Consider the following 20,267-nt stretch of genomic DNA (forward strand, 5'->3'; position numbering starts at 1 on the left):
AAATATGACAATTTGAATTAGGTGAAAAAAATATAGGAAAGAACCACGGCTGTCCCTGAAGCAGTGAATGAATGGCTCCGTATTCGCTCAGAGGAGCAGAAAACCTGACTCAAGACAGCATAGCAACCAGCGCTTGAGCCAGAAGGCAAAGAAGTCACACATGTTCATGTACAGGTGAATACATCAAACTCCTGCCCAGTCTTAAAAATCTTTTCTAGAATTGAAGAAAGACATATGCCATTTCTCCCGCTTGCCTTGTCTGAATGAAAACAAGAGTAAAAGCAACAGTGGTACTTCACCTGTGTCCAACGTGGTGGATGATGGTGAAACAAACGCATTCACCGAACTTGAAGTACTGCTTCTCCCAGGACTGAGATTCACCAGAAAACTTTTTTCAGTTATGGCACATGGTATGTCCAGCAAGCTGCTCTCTTCAGATTGGTAGCTCGATGCAATTTCACTTCGTTCCATAATGCCACTCTGTTGCAAACAGAAAAAGTCAATGAATTACCAATGTTTTTCAATGATGCTGATATCTACCGGGAAACCAACATGGCAGGGCATAACACAACATAGACCAATTCTGTTCGGTCAGGGGGTTGATGCCCTGACCCACATGGCCCAGGCTAGTCTGATCTCATCTGATATCAAAAGCTAAACAGGGTCAGTCTTGGTGAGTATTTGGATGGGAGGCCTCTGAGAAAGTCCAGGGTTGCTACACAACGGCAGGCAACAAACCACCTCTATTTATCTCTTGCCTTGAAAAACCCGTAAGTCAGCAGCAACTTGACGGCGCCTTACATGCACAGAAGGGTTATAAAACCTTGCCAATCTCTGGTATGTTAATGGAATGATTAAAAACAGAACTGTGAGTTGGGCCAACGGGCCCTTGCCGGAGCAGAAAGGGCGATTCCATTTCAGCTGCAACCTGCAGCATTGCATCCTACCGGTCCCCCAACCTTCAAGAAGATGTAGTCAAACACCTGCCAGTTTGGCTCACGTCTTGTTCGCCAGTTGCAAACAGGGAGCCAGTTTTTCAGTGGATGGTTTGGTCTATTGGTAGATCAGTTTGTGATCCTAACAGTACAGTACAGGGCCATCAGCTTTTCATAAACATGCATTCCCATTTCCCCATAGAACAATGACATTTTACTCCCCCTGCCATTTTTGCTGAAAACATACAGTTGAGAAAAAGCCCTTAATCCCATTGTTCCTTTGCAAATCGATGTACACAGAACCAAGCCCTTACCTTTTTAAGCGCTAAGTTTTTAAAAATTCAATGAATAGAAGATTGTTGGGAGTGGAATAGATCTGCACAGGAAGCTAAGCGTGAGGAGTCTTTATTTAGAAAAGAATTCGTCTTTATGCAGAAAACCATGATTAAATCTAGTCTTGCTGACTAGTGATTTAAATCGATCTGATTTAAATCAAATCCACCCTGCTGCATCCCAAAGCACTTTATGTTCAATCTGTAATTCACTCAGTTCTAACTACCTCTCTTCATATTCAAATGGAAAGAACTCCTTCCAATGCAATCTCCACAAAGGGCTATTCCATTCCAAAAGAGGCTCCAGGCAATTAAGGACCATTAAAGCCCCTCTCATTGTCCCAGATCATGCATCAAGACTGACAGGCAAAGCGCCCCCCCCCCCCACTATGGACCCATTCATATTACTCATGACAGACAAGCACAGAACACAAGCAGTCATTCCAGGAGATGCTCATAGTAATCACTTTTCATAGATCATCTCTTTGCATAAATACACATACAGGGAACACCCTGTTCCCAAGAATAAGTTATTGATCAACATCTCATGGAGATGTTTTTCTACAGGGAGAACAAGGAGGGGTGGGGCTTGTGAAGTTTCCAGCATGCAGTGCCAGCACGGTGCAGTAGTTATGGTGTCGAACTAGGATCTGAGAAAGCCAGGTTCAAATCCTCACTCTGCTATGGAAGTCTGCTGGGTGACCTTGGGCTAGTCACACACTCTCAGCCTAACCTACCTCACAGGCTCGTTGTGAAGATAAAATGGAAGAGAGTAATGTAAGCTGCTTTGGGTCCCCATGGAGCAGAAAGGCAAGAGTATAAATAAAGTAGCCAAAGCCATAATAGTATTTATTGTACAGGGCCAAAGGTCATTACAACTAGGACATAAAAGGAACTTTAGCAAACTACAACAAAACAACATTAAAGTGTTAAACCCACATAAAAACACATTAAAAACACAAAAGCACTTTGTCTATAGAAAGGGTGTTTCAACCTTTAGACACAGCACCAGTCTGAAGTAATTAAAGTATAATGTGTTGTATAAGCATTTTCTTTAGGGCAAGGATCAGGCGATCAATACACATACATACTTACTAACTTAACAGAGCCTATGAGGGGGCGTGGCTCTGTGGAAGAGCCTCGGCTTGGCATGCAAAAGGTCTCAGGTTCTATCCCCCGGCATCTCCAGTTAAAAGAATCAGGTAGGAGGCAATGTGAACGATCTCTACTTGAAACCTTGGATAGCTGCTGCTTGATAGACCAACGGCCTGATTCAGGCAGCTCCATGTGGTTCATGTGAGTAATGGAAATCATAAAAGTCACTTGCCGGGCTACAACAGCCTGGTATTGGGAACAGTCAATAAAGGATGAGAGAACTCCAGTGGCACTTTAAATACTAACTACATTTATCCCCTCATAAGCTTTCATGAGTCAGAGCTCACTTCATCAGATGCATGAAGTGTTTATCCATCAGGCAGAAGTATTTATATTTAAAGCTGCAAACAACAGAAAAGTAGTGGGGAGACGGAGAGGAAATGCATCCAAGGAAATGAGCTCTGGCTCATGAATGCATCGGCTGGAACAAATGTTAGTCTTTAAGGTGCCCCTGGACTTCTGTTTACTTTTTCTGCAGATTTGCACAGCTACTCTTCTTAAAGAGGGCACTATCACAGGTTAAAATACGGGAATAAGAGATGGATACAAAACACTACCCAATTTTTTGTTATTCCAGTTTTTCATATTTGTACAAGACCCCCAAAGTCTGAGGATAGAGAACTGTGATGCAGCAGTTGACAGGCAGCATAGTCAGAAAGGAGACAACTAGCCACAAAAGTCCCTTTCGGCATATCACTATTAGCAGGTGAGAATGGAGTAGGATCCTACCCCTATCCTCCCCCTCCACCAAGCAAAATTTGAAGTCTTCCTCCAGCATAAGTGGCTCTTCTTTTGGAAGAAGAACCAGTTAAGTTAGGGGGAAAGCTTCTTAGGCTACAGGCCCCTTGGAGAATGGTCGGATCTATCCCATTAACTCATTTAGAGCAGGGCTAGCCAGACTTATGAGTTACGAAAAATATCCTGAGCTCTTCTCTGTGCTGCTTAGCTGATTTCTTCATTTTGGTGCCCTTTCTAATCAGCTAAGCTGCACAGAGAAAAATCCTATGAAATAAAAGCTTTTCTTTAAATTAAAAAAAAAGGAAGCCTAGTGTAGAATTTCTCACAGTCCTTTCCAGGATCTTCTGAGGGTTGCATGAGTTACTCTGCAGCAGCCTGTGAGCAGCCGGCCGATCTCATGCTGCCTGCTTGAGATCTCTGCTTTAGAGAGAAGACATTACATTTGCCTGTGTTTTCTGATACAAAAGTGGTCTGTAGCGGTGCACTACTGTGAAAACCGTCCCAAACCTGCCTGTAAGACGATAGGCAGCATTTGTTTTCCAAAATATTGGTCTTCCATTACGTTTTGTTCCACGAGACTGGTGCCTCTTAAGAACAACTGCTTACGGAATGCTGACCTTGACCTATCTAGCTATTTTATTTGCTAGACAGTCCATATCAGTTTTCCCATCAAAGGCAAGGCCAATTTACCTGACCTAAAGACTAGAGGCAAGTTAAAACTCAAAGGAACATAAGGACAATAAAGCAGGTTGTTTTCTGCTAAGCAGGGGTTTCTGCATGACTGGTGAGAGACCACAGTGGAAGAGCACATGGTTGCACACAGGTTCAAAACCTGGCATCGCCAGTTCAAAGATCTCATTTTTGCAGGAAGACTTGCAAAAAAAAAATACTGTAATGCCACAGTCAGACAATACTTGGATGAACAAATAGTCTGATTCAGTATAAGGCTGCATTCACGTATCTTACTTAATCACGGTTAAACAAAAATGTGTACTAACCTGGATTAATAAGAGCTGAACATGTGAAGCTGAGTAATAGTGAGTCAGGCCACGGGTCCATCATTGTCAGTATTTTCTACTCTGATTGACAGTGGCTCTCTAGAGTCTCAGCTGGAGATTTTTCACATCACCTCCTGCCTGATTCTTTTAATTAGAGACACCAGGGATTGAACTTGGGACCTTCGGCATGCAAAGCAGAAGCTCTGCCACTGAGATATGGCCCTCCTACCCTCAGGCCCTTCTCACATGGAGAATCATAGTCAAAAACTAATTAGTTACCCATGACATGAAGTCTCTCTACATGAGACGCCTCAGTGCATATTTGTCAAGTGTAGGGAGACGCAATGTTAGCCGGGAAGCGTAGTTTTAAAAGACAGAGTTGGCAGAGATCACTCCTCAGAGGCTTTGTCAATTTCATCTTCACCTCCCCAAAGGCTCTGTCAATTTCACCTCTCCAGTCTAAAACTGTGTGGGATCGCAATCAGAGGGCAGCAAGGAATGGAAATGGGCTGGAGCTGCCTTCCAGAGCCGGGTTAGGACCTGGAGAGGTTATAACGGGCTGAAGTTTCCCTTCTAGCATTTAACAGCCCCTTCACACGGCTCTAGTGTATAGCAAAGCCTTTGCCCTGCCACTGGCTCTGGCTTTTTAAACTACCCTTCCCTGCTAACAGTGCATCTCCCGACACGTGTGCTTCATGTGTCAGATGTCTCATGTAGAGAGACTCACATTAATGCAGGTGCTTGGGGTAACCAGCGGGGCCGTGGCTCAGTGGTAAAGCATCTGCTTGGCATGCAGAATTTACTTGATTATATATTTATTGAGAATATTTCTATGCTGCCTCTTCAAAGCCCTGTTTGAGGTAGCCTATAATTAAAAAACACAGTATTTTAAAAACCCAAGCCTTTAAAAAGCAAGCTGCCGGACATAAGCAGTGTAAAAGCCACCCATAAACCAGAAGCAGACCATTTAAAAGCTGATAAAACTTTTAATTAAAAGCCTGGGTAAAAAGATGTATTCTAGCCTGGCTTCTAAAGGAAAGGAAATTAGCAGCCAGACAAGCCTCAAGGAGAAGGGTGTTCCAAAGGCGAGGTGCCACCACAAAAAATACCCTGTCTCTAGCTGCCACCCATCTCATCTCTCAAGTGGGACACAGAAAGCAGGCCTTGAGAGGCTTAATCGCCAGCATCTCCATTTAAAACTATCAGACAGCAGGTGATGTGAAAGATCTACATTTGGGACCCCGGAGAGCTGCTGCCAGTCTAAGCAGGCAATTGATGGAACAAAGGTCTGATTAAGTATAAGGCAGCTTCATGCCTGGGCCTGGAAGGAGATTACTTTTGAGACAGGTGCTATTTAATATGTACAGAAGCGAATTGGAATCAGGGGTAAGTAGCGAAGTAGCCGAGTTCATAATTGATACCAAATTGTTCAGGATGCTGAGAACCAAAGTGGAGTATTAGAAGCTCCCAAGAACATCTCTCTAAACTGTGTGAGCAGACATGATTCCGCACACGTCGGATAATGCACTTCCAATCCTCTTTATAGATCATTTGGAACAGATTTTTTCGTGTGCGGAACAAAAAATCCACCTCAAACGATTGATAAAGTGCATTGGAAGTGCATTATCCAACGTGTGCGGAATCACTCAATGAAGCAAATGAAATCCAGTGTAAATTAAGCGTTAAAAGTGGTGTATGCTGGAACAAAATGACCCTAGCATTATAGCCAGTGATGTGGGTCTGAACTGCAGCGACGAACTAGGAAAGAGATCTTGTAACATGCACCGCAGTGGGAAGGGCAACTTCTATAACAGGAAAAGGAATGAAAGCAAACCAGCTGGTAGATTTATGGTACAGGTGTACTTGGAATAAAGTGTGTTGTTCTGGTCGCTAGATCTCAGAAAAGATACTAAAGCATTGAAAAAAAACAGGAGGGCAATTAAGATGATTCAGGGGTTAGACACTTTTTCCATAAGCAGCCTGGAGCATTGCAATTTAAAGAAAAGCCAACTTGGCTGGCGGTGGGTGGGGAGAATACTACAGAGACACATAATAATAATAGTATAATAATAATATTCGACTTATATACTGCACTGCCACAAACCCTTCCTAGATTATTCAAGACACACAACAACAACATTTGATTTATATACCACCTTTTAGGACAACTTAATGCCACACTCAGAGCAGTTTACAAAGTATGTTATTATTATCCCCACATCAAACACCCTGTGAGGTGGGTGGGGCTGAGAGAGCTCTGAGAGAGCTGTGATTGACCCAAGGTCACCCAGCTAGCTTCAAGCACAGGAGAGGGGAATCAAACCCGGTTCTCCAGATTAGAGTCCCGCGCTCTTAACCACTACACCAAACTGGCTTAACCACTTCACCAAGTTATGCATGGGGTAAAGAAAGCAGATAGAATTTTTTCTTCCTCATCTCAAATCTCAGAACTTAGGGGCATCAAGTTGATGAGTAATAGATTCAGGAGGAAAAAAGAACAAATGTTCTTCCAATGAGTAATTAACTTGCAGATCTTAGTGTCACAAGATGTGAAGGATAGTCCACCAACAGCCTGACCCGGATAGTCCAGAGAAGGCCAATCTCATCAGATAGATAAGCAAGGTTGGTGCTGGTTAATAATTGGATGAGAGACCTCCAAAAAAGAGCTGGGTCGCTGAGCAGGGAACTACAAACTACTTCTGTTCGTCTCTTGCCTTGGAAACTACAGCTGGGGTCGCTACAACTTAATGGCACTTTCTACCATGTACCTCTGAATGCCAGTTGCTTGGTGGAAGGCTTGAGACTAGGGGAATATGCTTGCAGGTCTTCTGAGGTTGTCTGGCTGGCCACTGGAAAACAGGTCACTGAACTAAATGGACCATTGTTCTGATCCAGCACCGCTGCTTTTATGTTACTATGGTGTTTCATCTCTGATTTTATTTTTTATAGGTTTTAACTGGCCATAATCTCTATTGTTTTATTGTGTTATACTGCTGGTGGGTTTTGATATATTTTTAGAGCTTTCTGTAAGCTGTCTTCACTGTCATCTTAAAGGGAGAAAGGCAGATCACAAGTCTCCACAATAAACAACTAATCCACCACCCAGAAGAAATCCGTTTTTCATACCTTAAATTCGAATCCTGATTCACCCCTTAAAGCTTTCTAGAAGCCATATTCTGGAGTCAAATTCAGTTAAACGTCTTTATTTTTTTAAAGCATGCTGCATGTGTAAATTCAGTGAACAAAGCACTGAAGGTATTTCTAGCCAATACAATAAAAGGCCTATGAATCAGCGAAGCAAGACTGGACAGAAAGGGATTAAAAACTGAGCCATGATTAGCAAAGCAGCTGATTTGTCGGAAATCTACTACTGTTTTGAAAGGGCTCATTTCAGCCAGAGAGAACTTGCAAAGATTACTGACACTACAGCCATGTTTTTCTGGGAAGCTGTCAAACACAAACTTGCTCGAACAGCACCTGTCATGCAACTACCCCTTCTAAGAAATCCAGTTAAGCTCTTTGGAATGAAATAAACAGACTGGGTCGATCTTGTCCGTTGTGACGCCAGCAACAGTGTGACCTTTCCAAAGTGTTATGGGCTTCAGGTCAACTACAACTCATTTCGTTTATCAAGCTAAAAGACAGTCGTCTTCTGGAATATACTAGAGTTACAGTACTGCAAGGCATTGTTGAGTCTTTCACAATTCTGATCTGCAGCTAGAGCCAAGATGACACACAGCAGTCAAATGCTGGAAAAGCTAAGCCACCTGTTTATACTCTTGACACAGGGACATTTTGACATGGAAAGGCAATGCATCTGACAAATAACCCCACAAAACAGATAACACAGATAAATGTAGATACAGTGGGGCAGGCCTAGCTTTCACAAAGTACTGCACTGCCACAAACCCTTCCTAGATTATTCAAGACACACAACAACAACAACAACAACAACATTTGATTTATATACCACCCTTCAGGACAACTTAATGCTGCACTCAGAGCAGTTTACAAAGTATTATTATTATCCTCACAACAATCACCCTGTGAGGTGGGTGGGGCTGAGAAAGCTCTGGAAGAGACTGACCCAAGGTCACCCAGCTGGCTTCAAGCGGAGGAGTGGGGAATCAAACCTGGTTCTCCAGATTAGAGTCCTGCTGCTCTTAACCACGACAAAGAAAGGACATAAATAGAGCACATCAAATCTAAAGGTTGCACCAAAACCTATTCACGTCTCAAAACCCCCATCTTTCTTTGCAACATAATTCTCCTTTATGCTCCCATTTGGATCAAGTAAAGCCTAGAAGATGTCAAGCAAGGGCCCAAAATACCTGGCTTTCAGCTGTTTTTCCAAAAAAGGGAATTAAAAATACACAGGCCAAAAGGGTGCGTTTCTAGCCACTCAGTAATGTGATTTACTACGATTTTTGATTCATCTGTGGTCCAGTCCTACGCAACAGGCTTAAACTGGGGTACCTCTGTATAAAGCCCAGCACTAAGGGTCAAACACATCTACTTCAAAAGGTGATTCAAGGTGTAACATATCTACGAACCAGAGCAGTGATTAAAGAATCAAGCTTGAAAGGGAGGACCAAATTCCACCCCCTCTTCCCTCCTCTACAAAAAGAATTCTGTGCGTGACCCTGAGTCATTCTTGCATTCTCAGTCTAGTCCACATCACAGGGTTGCTGCAAAGATAAAACGGGAGCCCCGGAGACCGTACACGCCACGCTGAGCTCTTTGGTGGAATAAAAATCTAATATATATTAATAATAATAATTCCTTTCTGCTAGAAGCAAAGAAATAAAGTCTACATACTTATTAGAGAAAGAAACTTAAGGCCAGAGGAGAAAGTTTATGGTCATGATGCTTTACTTTTTGCAAAGCACTGTAGCCTGTGGCTTTCTGAAATTTCCTCTACTGACAACTGTAACAGATACAGCTGTTCTGCTTTGACTCACTGCAACTCTGCGCCAAGCTTTTCCTCCTGCATCCTCAGAGAACATTTTGTGTACATATGTATGCAACCCATAGCTCAAATCACCTCCCTACACTGCTCTATGACACCTATATCTGTTCTTTTTTATCCTCAACCAGCTGCTAATACTTTAGTAAATAGGAATAGTCAGTCTTCCAGCTGCCTAAAATAACTCATCACACACACCCCTCCAATCCCCACCCACGGAGGAATAATTCTTCGTTTCAAAATATGCAATCCTCAAATGTTTTTCACCAGACAAGAAATGGGGGGGAAGGCACTTAATTTTGACCACATCCTCACATCACTAGGTACTGGTTTATTTATTGATTGTTTATACTGCCCTACAAGAATAATGTGGGCCTTGTTTTTTTCCACGAGGACAAGTTAATCTACTTGCAAATGATATTTATATCGTGCTGTTGCAAAACTGTGCATGTTGATTTTGCTACGGGGACATTTGCAAACGATATTTATAAATGATTGCAAATGATCTGTATATTGTGCAATCGCACTAATGTGCAATTTGATTTTTCTGTGCAGGCATGATAATCCATGCGTAAATAACTGCTCTAGTATAGTGTAACGCCCCCACTCACCCGCTCCACAACATCCTACTATGCACAGATAGTCTTTCTAAAAATAATGATGGAAGCTGCAGCAGTCAGATTTCCCTCCTTCCATCAGAGGGCAGGCAGGTTATACTTTCCACATTTTTATCCTCTCGCTTCACACATACACAATCCAAATGCACATACGTGTTCCAGACCACATGCTGAGATTTCAGGCAGGCTGATCTCACTCAAGGAGAAATTCTAAAGGTTTGCCAATTAAAATGATTAAATGAAGATCTTGGCCATTTTGCTTTGGCTGGAAACGCAGCAGCGCCGCTCCCTCCTTACAAACCCAAAAATTTTTTTCGTGCCTGTTTGTGATTTCGGAAATCCTGAGCAATTCCAAGCTAAGATTCCAGAAAATCTAAGAGCCCCCACAGCATTCTCTTCTACTTACACTCCAGCCTCGACTTTACTTAAACGATTCCACTTTCGTTCTGCGCCTCCGCCGGCCCGGAAGCATTAAGCAAGAGCCGCTGAAGGCTCAGGGGTGTCTTTTGCATGCAAACCGGATTTCCTGGCGATTGTTGAAGCTTTGACATAGAGGGGAGGAAAGTGACCGCTGCTCGCAAGAAACAATGTAAAGTCGTCGCAACGATCTGCCAGTCCGATGCCTGCCCCACCCCCCCTCCTCAGAGGAGAAAAAAAGTCATAAATTGCTGGGTTTCTTTTCCAAGTCTGGGTGATTTTGGATGTGCGCGCAGGGAAAACGGGGACTCTTTGTCAGGGGTCATTTCGTAGAAAAAGAGCTGGAGGAACTAATTAGCATAACTCATTAGCATATACCACACCCTTTGCCATTACTGGAAGTGGTTCGTTAGCATAACTGATTTGTGTGTGCCACACCCCCTGACATCACCTATCCTGGCTGTTTTGGACCCAATCCTTGCCATTCAGGGCTGAAATTGAGCCCAAAATGTCAAAAAGGGGCTGGAAAAGGGGCCCCAAATGGTCAGGATCGGGCTGCTGCTGAGTGGAAGAGTGATCCACCACCCATCAGAGGCCAGATCTGGGCCGTTTCAACCCCAATCCAGGCTGAAATGAGCCCAAAATGGCTGAGAGTCAGGTGAGCGGGGACTAGGGTTGCCAGCTTCAAGTTGGGAAATTCCTGGAGATCTGTGGGGGTGAAACCTGGAGAAAGTGGGGTTTGGAGAGGGAAAGGACCTTGGCATGACATAATTCCATAGAGTCCACCGCCCAAAGTAGCCATTTTCTCCAGGTGAACTGATCTCTGTGGCCTGGAGACCAGTTGTAATTCCAGGAGATCTCCAGCTACTACCTGGAGGCTGGCCACCCTAGCAGGGACACCTGACGTGACCTCTTTGGGGAACTGCTGGAACTGCTCAAAATGAGCCCTGCTCTTTGCATTTAAAACAATTCTTACAAATGCCTCCATATTGTTGCCCTTTTGACCCCTCCCCCCACCTCCCGTGGATTCAATTTTTGACTATCTCAGAAGAAGCACAGGACATTATCACAGCCATTTTGGTTAAGGGCAAAAAAGAGCAGGTGGAGTGAGGCAGGAGAAATCAGGTTGTCAACTGCTTGGAGAAAAAAAAATGTTGTGTCCCTTTGAAACAATGTGATTTACTGGGTGATGTTACCTACCTCCATGCCAGAAAAACCTTCATCTGCCCGTTTCCACTCATTGGGTCTCTATTAAAGGCATAGAATATTTTTCTCCAGGCCTGCTGGCAACCTAAGAACCAAGACGAGGGAGGTTTGTTTCATCATATGTATAAAAGGGTTTTAGCTAAACCTGGGACTCGGCACCAACTTTTGAGTGCTCACTAGCTTAGCATAGCTTGTAACTAGTCGCTCACTGCATTTTTCTTGATTTGAATTTTACATCATTGTATTAAAGATCCTTAAAGATAAAGATGTCTCTCTGGGAACCAACATCAAGATAATCCAAACTATGGTATTCTCCATTACTATGTATGGATGTGCAAGCGGGATGGTGAAGAAAACTGACAGGAAGAAAACTGATTCATGTGAAATGTGGTGCTAAAATGACAAAACTGAGACTATCGTACTTAGTCATCATGAGAAGACATGATTATCAGGAAAAGTCAATAATGTTTGGAAAAGTGGAAGGCAGTAGGAAAAGAGGAAGACCCCCAATGAGATGGCTTGGCTTGATAAAAGAAGCCACATGCTCCAGTTTGCAGGATCTGAGCAAGTCTGTTAATGATAGGACATTCTGGAGATCTTTCATTCATAGGGTTGCCATAGGTCGGAGGCAACTTGACGGCACATAACACACACATTCTCTACTGTGCATTTCATCTCGCTTTTTTTCATTCTCTTACATAAGACTGTTTTAATTGAAAGCCTAAAAAGATTTGTTTTGGCCTAGTGCCTAAAAGAAAGTAAAGTAGGTGCCAGGTGAGCCTCAAAAGAGGGCATTCCAAAGGTGAGGTGCCACCACAGAAAATGCCCTGTCTCTAGTCACCACCTCTCAAGGTGGGTGAAAGAGAGCAATGCTTGAAAGAAAGATATTAAATGGCAGGCTGGATAGTACAGGAGAAGACAGTCCTTCAGGTCCCAAGGATGACGGCTTCCTAACATATAATCTAACATATTCCTAACACATTAACTGCCTCTTTAAATCTTTACTAGGATTTCATCGGGTTACTTGGAGTCTCCCCTCAACCAATGCATAAATTCATACCTGCTAGGGTCACCAATTATAGGCTGGGAAATTCCTGGAGAGACTTCAGATCCCCAGTGAAGCACCCATGAGCTCCATGATGTCTCATACACCTTTCCTGGCATCAACCAAGTGTTTTTAGAAAGTGGGTGGGGCCAAACGGAGCTCTTGACCCCATGTCAGAATTCCAAAGGTGTCCACGGACTCAAAAAGTTTGGGGACCCTCAATCTAGCTTGTTTTACGCAGGAATCTTATTTGAACACAACTCGAATTATAAGCCTTCCTCAGGAAGCAGCCGTGTATACAGTTAATACTTGAGCTGATAAAAACCAGCCCAGTAAGCTTTTCCAAACAATTTGAGCCAGAAAGATCTGTGCCCGGAAGTGTTAATACCTAAGATTACTGAAGATTTTTTAAGAAAACGTTGGCACTGTGCCCCAAATGCCTCTGAATATGTGCAGAGTTCTTGATCGGTGGGCAGATTACTTTTCATTTATGAACGCCCATAAAGCTGTCTTACACTGAATTGGCCTTACACCATTGGTCCATCGGGGTCATCTACTCAGATTGGCAGTGGATCTCCAGGGTTTCAGGTGGCGGACTTTCACATTACCTACTACCTGACCCACTGGAGATACTGGGGATTGAACGGAGGATCTTCTTCATGCCCAACATTTTCTCTGCCCCTGAGCCACAGCCCCTCCCGATGTAGGGATGCTCTTTGTCTATTCCAGTGTGCTCTGAAATCTAGTACAATGGATCTGGCCTTCAGGCAACCTTGCACAGGGCGACATAAGCCCCATGCATTGCCAAGGGAGAGAGGCATTGGCTGTGTTGGAAGGCGGGGGGTTCATTTGCTTAGTTTGTGGGCTAGGATTCCAAAATACTCCTCTCATCATATGTACCTGGAAAAATGGTACAGGTCACCTTTAACTCACCAGGTGATACTTTAGGACCTCAGCAGGTGCAGCATTATTCACATACACCTTTACAGGTATTGGTAATTATCCCACCCTTCTGGTTAGATGCATTGTTGCTCCAGGATAGAAACTTTTTTATTATTATTAATTACCTTGGTGGGGAGACATTTTTTCATCATTTCTTCTGGCCTCGCAGTGAGCTTTTCAAAGTTTCCCCACTTCCTTCTTTCCAAGCAACCAAATTGCACTTCCTTTTTTTCCCCCATCAAGGCAGAAGTTTTGTTGTTGTTGTAAAAAAAAATCAGTTCCCCTCTATACTAGAGGAACAATGACCTCTGAGCAGAGTTGGTACCCTGAGAGTTTAATCAGACTGACGGGACACTTCCAGGTACCATGTTATTGTATATAATGTTACATATGGAGAAATCCTTAGTGTTAGGACCAGGGCTTTTTTTCAGTGGGAACACGGTGGAACGGAGTTCCGGCACCTCTTGAAAATGGTCACATGGCTGGTTGCCCCGCCCCCTGATCTCCGGACAGAGGGGAGTTTAGATTGCCATCCGCACCAAGCGGCACGGAGGGCAATCTACACTCCCCTCTGTCCGGAGATCAGGGGGCGGGGCCACCAGCCATGTGACCATTTTCTCCGAGGGCAACCCACTGAGTTCCACCACCTCTTTTCCCAGAAAAAAAGCCCTGGTTAGGAGTGCACCATAACAGCTCACAGCTAAGTACTAACAGCAAAAACAGCTTTGCTGATTTTTAAAAAAATCTTTGTGTCCCACAGGACTAACTACCAGAAAGTAATATCCTGGCTTGTAAGTCTGCTAGTATCAAATTGGAAACAAATATGCATTAAATCCTCTGTTACAATACAGGTAACAAGTGCCAGGCTATGCGTACACTGCGTTGGCTTTGGACTGACTTACACATCTGCAGTACTTTGCATGTTTGAAAACTGATATGCAGATTCGCCCTGTACATGATTCCTGCGCTATTGGCATGCAGGACCATTTTCTCTACACTGGAGGCAGAGCAAGGGATGGAGGGCTGTATTCTGCATGAAGCAGGATTCCTTGAGAGTGTTGGGGGTGGAGAACAGATTCCATCAGCAGGGAGCCAATCTGCAGCTTGGCAGAAGAAGAGGGGGAAAGTAAAAGGAGGGCCCTTCCCAACAGGCTCTCATAGAGTTGCCATCCTCCAGGTGGGGGGCTGAAGCTCACCCAGAGTTTTAACTTAACTCCAAACTACAGAGATTAGTTCTCCCGAAGAAAATAGTAAAGAGTCCAGTAACACCTTTAAGAATGACCAACTTTGTTGTAGCATAAGCTTTTGAGAACCACAGCTCTCTTCGTCAGACTCTTTACTATTTTGCAGCTTCAGATTAACACAGCTAATTCCTCTGGATCTATAACCTGGAAAAAATGGCGGCTTCAGAGGGTGGACCGTGTGGCATTGCATCCCTGCTGAGCTCTGTGCCCTCTCCAAACTCCACCCTCCCCTGGCTCCACCCTCTCAAATCTCCAGGAACTTCTCAGTTTAGAGTTGGCAACCTCAGGGCTTTTCTTATGGGAAAAGAGGTGGTGGAACCCAGGACCACACAATGATGTCACTTTGGGTCAGCTGGAACAAGGGAGGAGTTTTTAAAAGTTTAAATTGCCCTTGGTAAAAATGGTCACATGGCTGGTGGCCCCGCCCCCTGATCTCCAGACAGAGGGGAGTGTAGATTGCACTCCGTGCTGTGGCCATGTGACCAATTTCAAGAGTTGCCAGAACACCGTTCCACCGCGTTCCAGCTGAAAAAAAGCCCTGGGCAACCCTACACCTCGTCAAGTACTACCTCTCCTCTCTCAGATTCCACCAACTGCCATCCAAAGATATGCAAGCTCATAAGGAGCCCTGTGGTGCAGAGTGGTAAGCTGCAGTAGTGCAGCCCAAGCTCTGCTCACATGACCTGAGTTCGATCCTGATGGAAGCCTGGTTCAGGTAGCCGGCTCAAGGATGACTCAGCCTTCCATCCTTCCAAGGTCGGTAAAATGAATACCCAGGTTCCTGGGGGTAAAGATGGCTGGAGAAGGAAATGGCAAACCACCCCGTAAAAAGTCTGCCAAGAAAACATCGTGAGCTGACATCCCCCCATGGGTCAGTAATGACTCAGTGCTTGCACAGGGTGTTGAAATGTGATAACATACCAGAATTCCACGTTTCAACACCTTTACCTTGATCCAAAGATATGCAAGCTCATATTGTTATGTATAATTATGGGGTAAAACTGTTGGCCAGGGGCGATGATATGCTGCTGAATGATAACTGTTGAATGGGCCTTGGATAAGTTGATACTCTGGGGACATCACAAAAGCATTACATATTAAATACATGCATTAGCCACTTTTCAGTTTTAAAGGTCTCAAAATGACTTACGAAGTGGAGGTACTAATATTAACTAGCGTTACACCCTGAACACTTACTCACATGAAGGATAGATAAAGCATGTAGTCAATAATTTTTGTAATTACTGAACACCGTCAGCGTTTATATTGTAGATTTCATTGTTATGACCTTTAATCGGAACAAATTGGAATCAGGTGCATTTGGAAGAACGAAGTCTCTGCAAGAGCAAACACGGTGATTGTTCTGATCCAAACCAAATAGCAAAGCGAACAATCATCTTATCTGGACTTTCAACCCGTGTCCCACAGTGACTGATATGACGAAGGAAAAGCTGTCAGCCTAACGGAACCTCTTGACAATCAGTTTTGTCCTTAAATTCATGTTCGGCTATACTTGAAGGTTTGCATAATTCATTATCTAGGAAACTGACATGCCTATTCTGTAGAATTCCATTTGTATATTAAATAACAGAAATGATTTGCAGGGCAGTCCCAAACAGTGTTACACCATGCTAAGTGCATGGATTTCAATGGACTTAGAAGAGTGTAACTCTGTTTAGGACTGCACGGTGAACATTTCTCACCAACCATTTAAACTGGGTGGGGCAATGATTCAGTGAGTCAGAAACTCATTGAACGCTCTCCAGTCAACAGTCAGTACAAAGATCCTCCTGTCTATTTGAGCAAGTACTTGAGGAGAACTCAATATTGTTGAGCCTAACAAGCAATGTATTTAAATGCACCGAGTTACAAACATGCATTGCAAACTGGGTCACAACACATACAAATTGAAACTATAACAACAACAATAATAACAACAACAACATTCGATTTGTATACTGCCCTTCAGGATGACTTAACACCCACTCAAAGCGGTTTACAAAGTATGTTATTATTATTCCCACAACAAAACACCCTGTGAGGTGGGTGGGGCTGAGAGAGCTCCTATAAGCTGTGACTGACCCAAGGTCACCCAGTTGGCTTCAAGTGGAGAAGTGAGGAATCAAACCCAGTTCTCTAGATTAGAGTCCTGCGCTCTTAACCATGACACCAAACATTTACTTACTTACTTACTTACTTACTTACTTTTACTTACTTACTTACTTAATTTTATTTATACCCCACCTTTCTCCCTAGAGGGGACCCAAAGCGGCTTACATCATTCTCCTCCCTTTCATTTTTTCCTCACAATTAATCCCATGAGGTAGATTAGGCTGAGAATGTGAGACTGGCTCAAGTGAGCTTTCATAGCCAAGTGGGGAATCGAACCTGGACTGCCCAAATCCTAGTCTATCATTCTAGCCACTACACCACACTGGCTTTCTAGTGCTGCAAGACTAAGAGCCAATCTACAAGTGGCGCCTGACACAGGTTGGACACTTGTCAGTTTACCTCAGGTTTTGATGAGAAATGTAGGTGTCCTGGTCTTACAGCTTGGCTCTCCATTTAATTGAAGTTTATAGAACCCCCCCACACACACACACACAGTGGAGGGGAAGGGGGGTACCCGGCAAGAGCCCGACGCCTGCACTCCCCTCCCGACCGCATGCTTTCCCTCCCATAGACTGCCGCTCTGTAAACTTAAATGGAGAGCCAGGATGCCTACATTTCCCATCAAAACTTGAGGGAAGCTGACAAGTGTCCAACCTGTGTCAGGCATCACTTGTAGATTGGCTCTGAGTTTCCTGAGAGCAGAATGTGCACTGCCTGGTGATTATTGAAAGTGGCAGGCTTAGAGGCTGCTATTATTACTGAAATCAGGCCTGCAAATCTTTACTGATGAGAATAAATAAAAACCAGGCTAGCAAATCTTAACCAATGAGAAGGAGGAGATATATTTTTCTCTCTATTTACTGTCCAGTTCAACATTCACTGCCTCATGCTTCCTGGCACTGGCTTTGGAGGCCGCTTCTGCTGTTTCCTCTGCTCAAGCCACATTCAGCTGCAGCAGAGGAGCTAGGGCAGGCGACTGCAGCCTGTGGCTCTAGACCAGAGCTAAATGAAGCTCAACACAGAACCAAATATGCCTCATAAAGAAAATGAACGCTTGAGGTTAAGATATTTCGGAAGGGGGCTGTAATTGAGATGCTAGAGAAATGAACACATGAAGGTAAGGCAAAGATTTGGATGGGACTAAAAGGCTTGCTCAAGATGCTTTACAGAAAGGGAAATGAGAGCGGTGTACCAATGTCAGTTATCCAGTGCACTCTAAAACAATCCCTCAGGGTGCTCTTTTGCATATATATTGCTAACTGTGAGACCTTGTGTGTGCTGCCTACTAAGGGACTCACGTCAACCAGTGTTTGGACTGCAGAAACTTTATGGATTATTAATCCACATGTCAATTATCCATACCTTTAAAACGCTGTATTTTCAATTATGTTAACGGGCTCTCCCTTGTACTGCGTCCTCAGTGATCTCTTGCTGTAAATGTTGATGCCATCTGGCTCTTTAATTATAAAAGGTTGCAGTTGCAGACACCTGAGCTAGGCGGTCAAACGGCACATTCATTTCCATAGTTCCCAACAGGGCTCATTTTGAGGGGGAATGCGCAGAAGCGCTGTTCCGGCAGTTCCCCAAAGAGGTCACATGTCAGGTGGCCCCGCCCACCTGACTCTCGGCCATTTTGGGACTGTTTCAGCCTGGATTGGGGCTGAGATGGCCCTGATTGGGCCTCTGACGGGTAGTGGATCACTCTCGCACTCAGCAGTGGCCCAATCCTGACCACTTTGGGCCCCTTTTTGGACATTTTCAGCCCCTTTTTGCCATTTTGGGCCCAATTTCGGCCCTGAATGACCAGGATTGGGTCCAAAACAGCCAGGATAGGTGCTGTCAGGGGGTGTAGCATATGCTAATGAGTTATGCTAATGAGTTATGCTAATGATTTCCTCCAGCTTTTTTTCTACGAAATGACCCCTGGTTCCCAACATTTTTCAAATGTAAGTATTGATTGTGGGGGGATACCTTTTGTGAGCATGAAAGTGCTTTCTGCTCACACAAGGGCACCCAACCCTGGGGGTTTTCAGTGGAAATTTAGGGTCAAATAGAGCAGGAAGAATAATTGCATATTAGCCTATTGGAGGACGCCAGCTAAAGGGCATCAGCAGGTCTAGAAGTTGGTAGAATGATACCCTGAGATTTTTAACTACGGGAAGCCTGAATTAATGCAAGGCACAAATTAGATAATAAAGGACCCCTACCAGCTGTACATTTCTCATCGTAAAGGTACTAGACATGCTTTAGCTTTTAACATGGTATAGTGGTTACAGCAGGGGTCCCTAACCACTTTTGAGCCTGCAGGCACCTCCAGAATTCTGACAGAAGGCGATGGGCACAACCACAAAATGGCAGCCACAAGAGGGGAGCCAACCACAAAATGTCAAGGAGTGAAGTCATGCGAAGTAGTCACTCTTCAACATTTCAGGCAGAAGGTCTGTTAACAGGATGCCTTTTAAAATGAATATATTGCTTAATTTTTTTTTTGCATACACCTTCAGTCACGCACGGTGAAGATCCTTGTGCTGTGGTGGCACTTGCTGCTGAAGCCATTTTTTAAAAATCTGCACAGCCAATCAGATCTCCAATAGCCAATCAGAAGTCCTGCTGGGCAAAAGTCCCACTTGGACCCATCCGCTATCATCATCCTCAGCCACCGCATTGAGGACCCGTAGGTTCAAATGTCAAAACCAAGATGTGGGAGACCAGGGGTCATTTCGTAGAAAAAGTGCTGGAGGAATGCATTAGCATAACTCATTAGCATATGCCACACCCCTTGCCATCGCCAGAAGTGTGTCATTAGCATAACTGATTTACATATGCCACACCCCCTGACATCACCCATCCTGGCTGTTTTGGACCCAATCCTGGCCATTCAGGGCCGAAATTGGACCCAAAATGGCAAAGGGGGGCTGAAAATGGCTGAAAAGGGGCCCAAAATGGTCAGGATAGGGCTGCTACTGAGTGGGAGAGTGATCCAACACCTGTCAGAGGCCTGATCCGGGCCGTTTTGGCCTCAATCCAGGCTGAAACGAGCCCAAAATGGCCAAGTCAGGTGGACGAAGCCACCTGATATGTGACCTCTTTGGGGAACTGCTGGAACTGTGTTCCTGTGCGTTCCCCCTCGAAATGAGCCCTGTGGGAGACCCAGGTTCAAATCCCAGCTCTGTAATGAAAGCTCACCAGGTGACCTAGGTAACCCACCTAAAAAGGTGATTGTTATGAGCATAAAATGTAGGATGGAAGATGTTGTAAACTGCTTTGGGTCCACGGGAGGAGAAGAATACTTATATAAAAAAAAATTAGACCATTACTAGATCATCCCATTGGTGTACAATTCATAATTCAGAGCAGAATCACTTTTATTTCATCAAATAAGTGGAAAGGATGCATATCAGAGCTCAAACTGTGTATTCATTAACATCTTCAGATTAAAATGACGGCTAAAATGGATTCTCTAAGCAGCTGCAGCCCACATGCTGGGAAATTATTTTTCCTGCCAAGGAACACCAGATGGGAAAGTGAACATGTTGAACTTGCCAGCGTTGGTTTACAAA

The 20,267-nt window shown here is 44.1% G+C and overlaps 1 protein-coding gene across 1 annotated transcript in view; it reads right to left on the reverse strand.

The window, feature by feature from the left end:
* The window catches only part of SHLD1 (shieldin complex subunit 1), a 43,783-nt gene extending 43,309 nt beyond the window's left edge, over positions 1-474 (reverse strand). Inside the window, exon 1 of the mRNA XM_054984572.1 lies at positions 300-474. Coding sequence (XP_054840547.1) covers positions 300-471 — 172 coding nt within the window. The 5' untranslated portion in view covers positions 472-474. The remainder of the gene's footprint in view (positions 1-299) is intronic.
* Between the last annotated feature and the right edge of the window lie 19,793 nt (positions 475-20,267).

Source organism: Eublepharis macularius, chromosome 1, assembly GCF_028583425.1.
Source record: "Eublepharis macularius isolate TG4126 chromosome 1, MPM_Emac_v1.0, whole genome shotgun sequence".
Taxonomy (NCBI): Eukaryota; Metazoa; Chordata; class Lepidosauria; order Squamata; family Eublepharidae; genus Eublepharis; species Eublepharis macularius.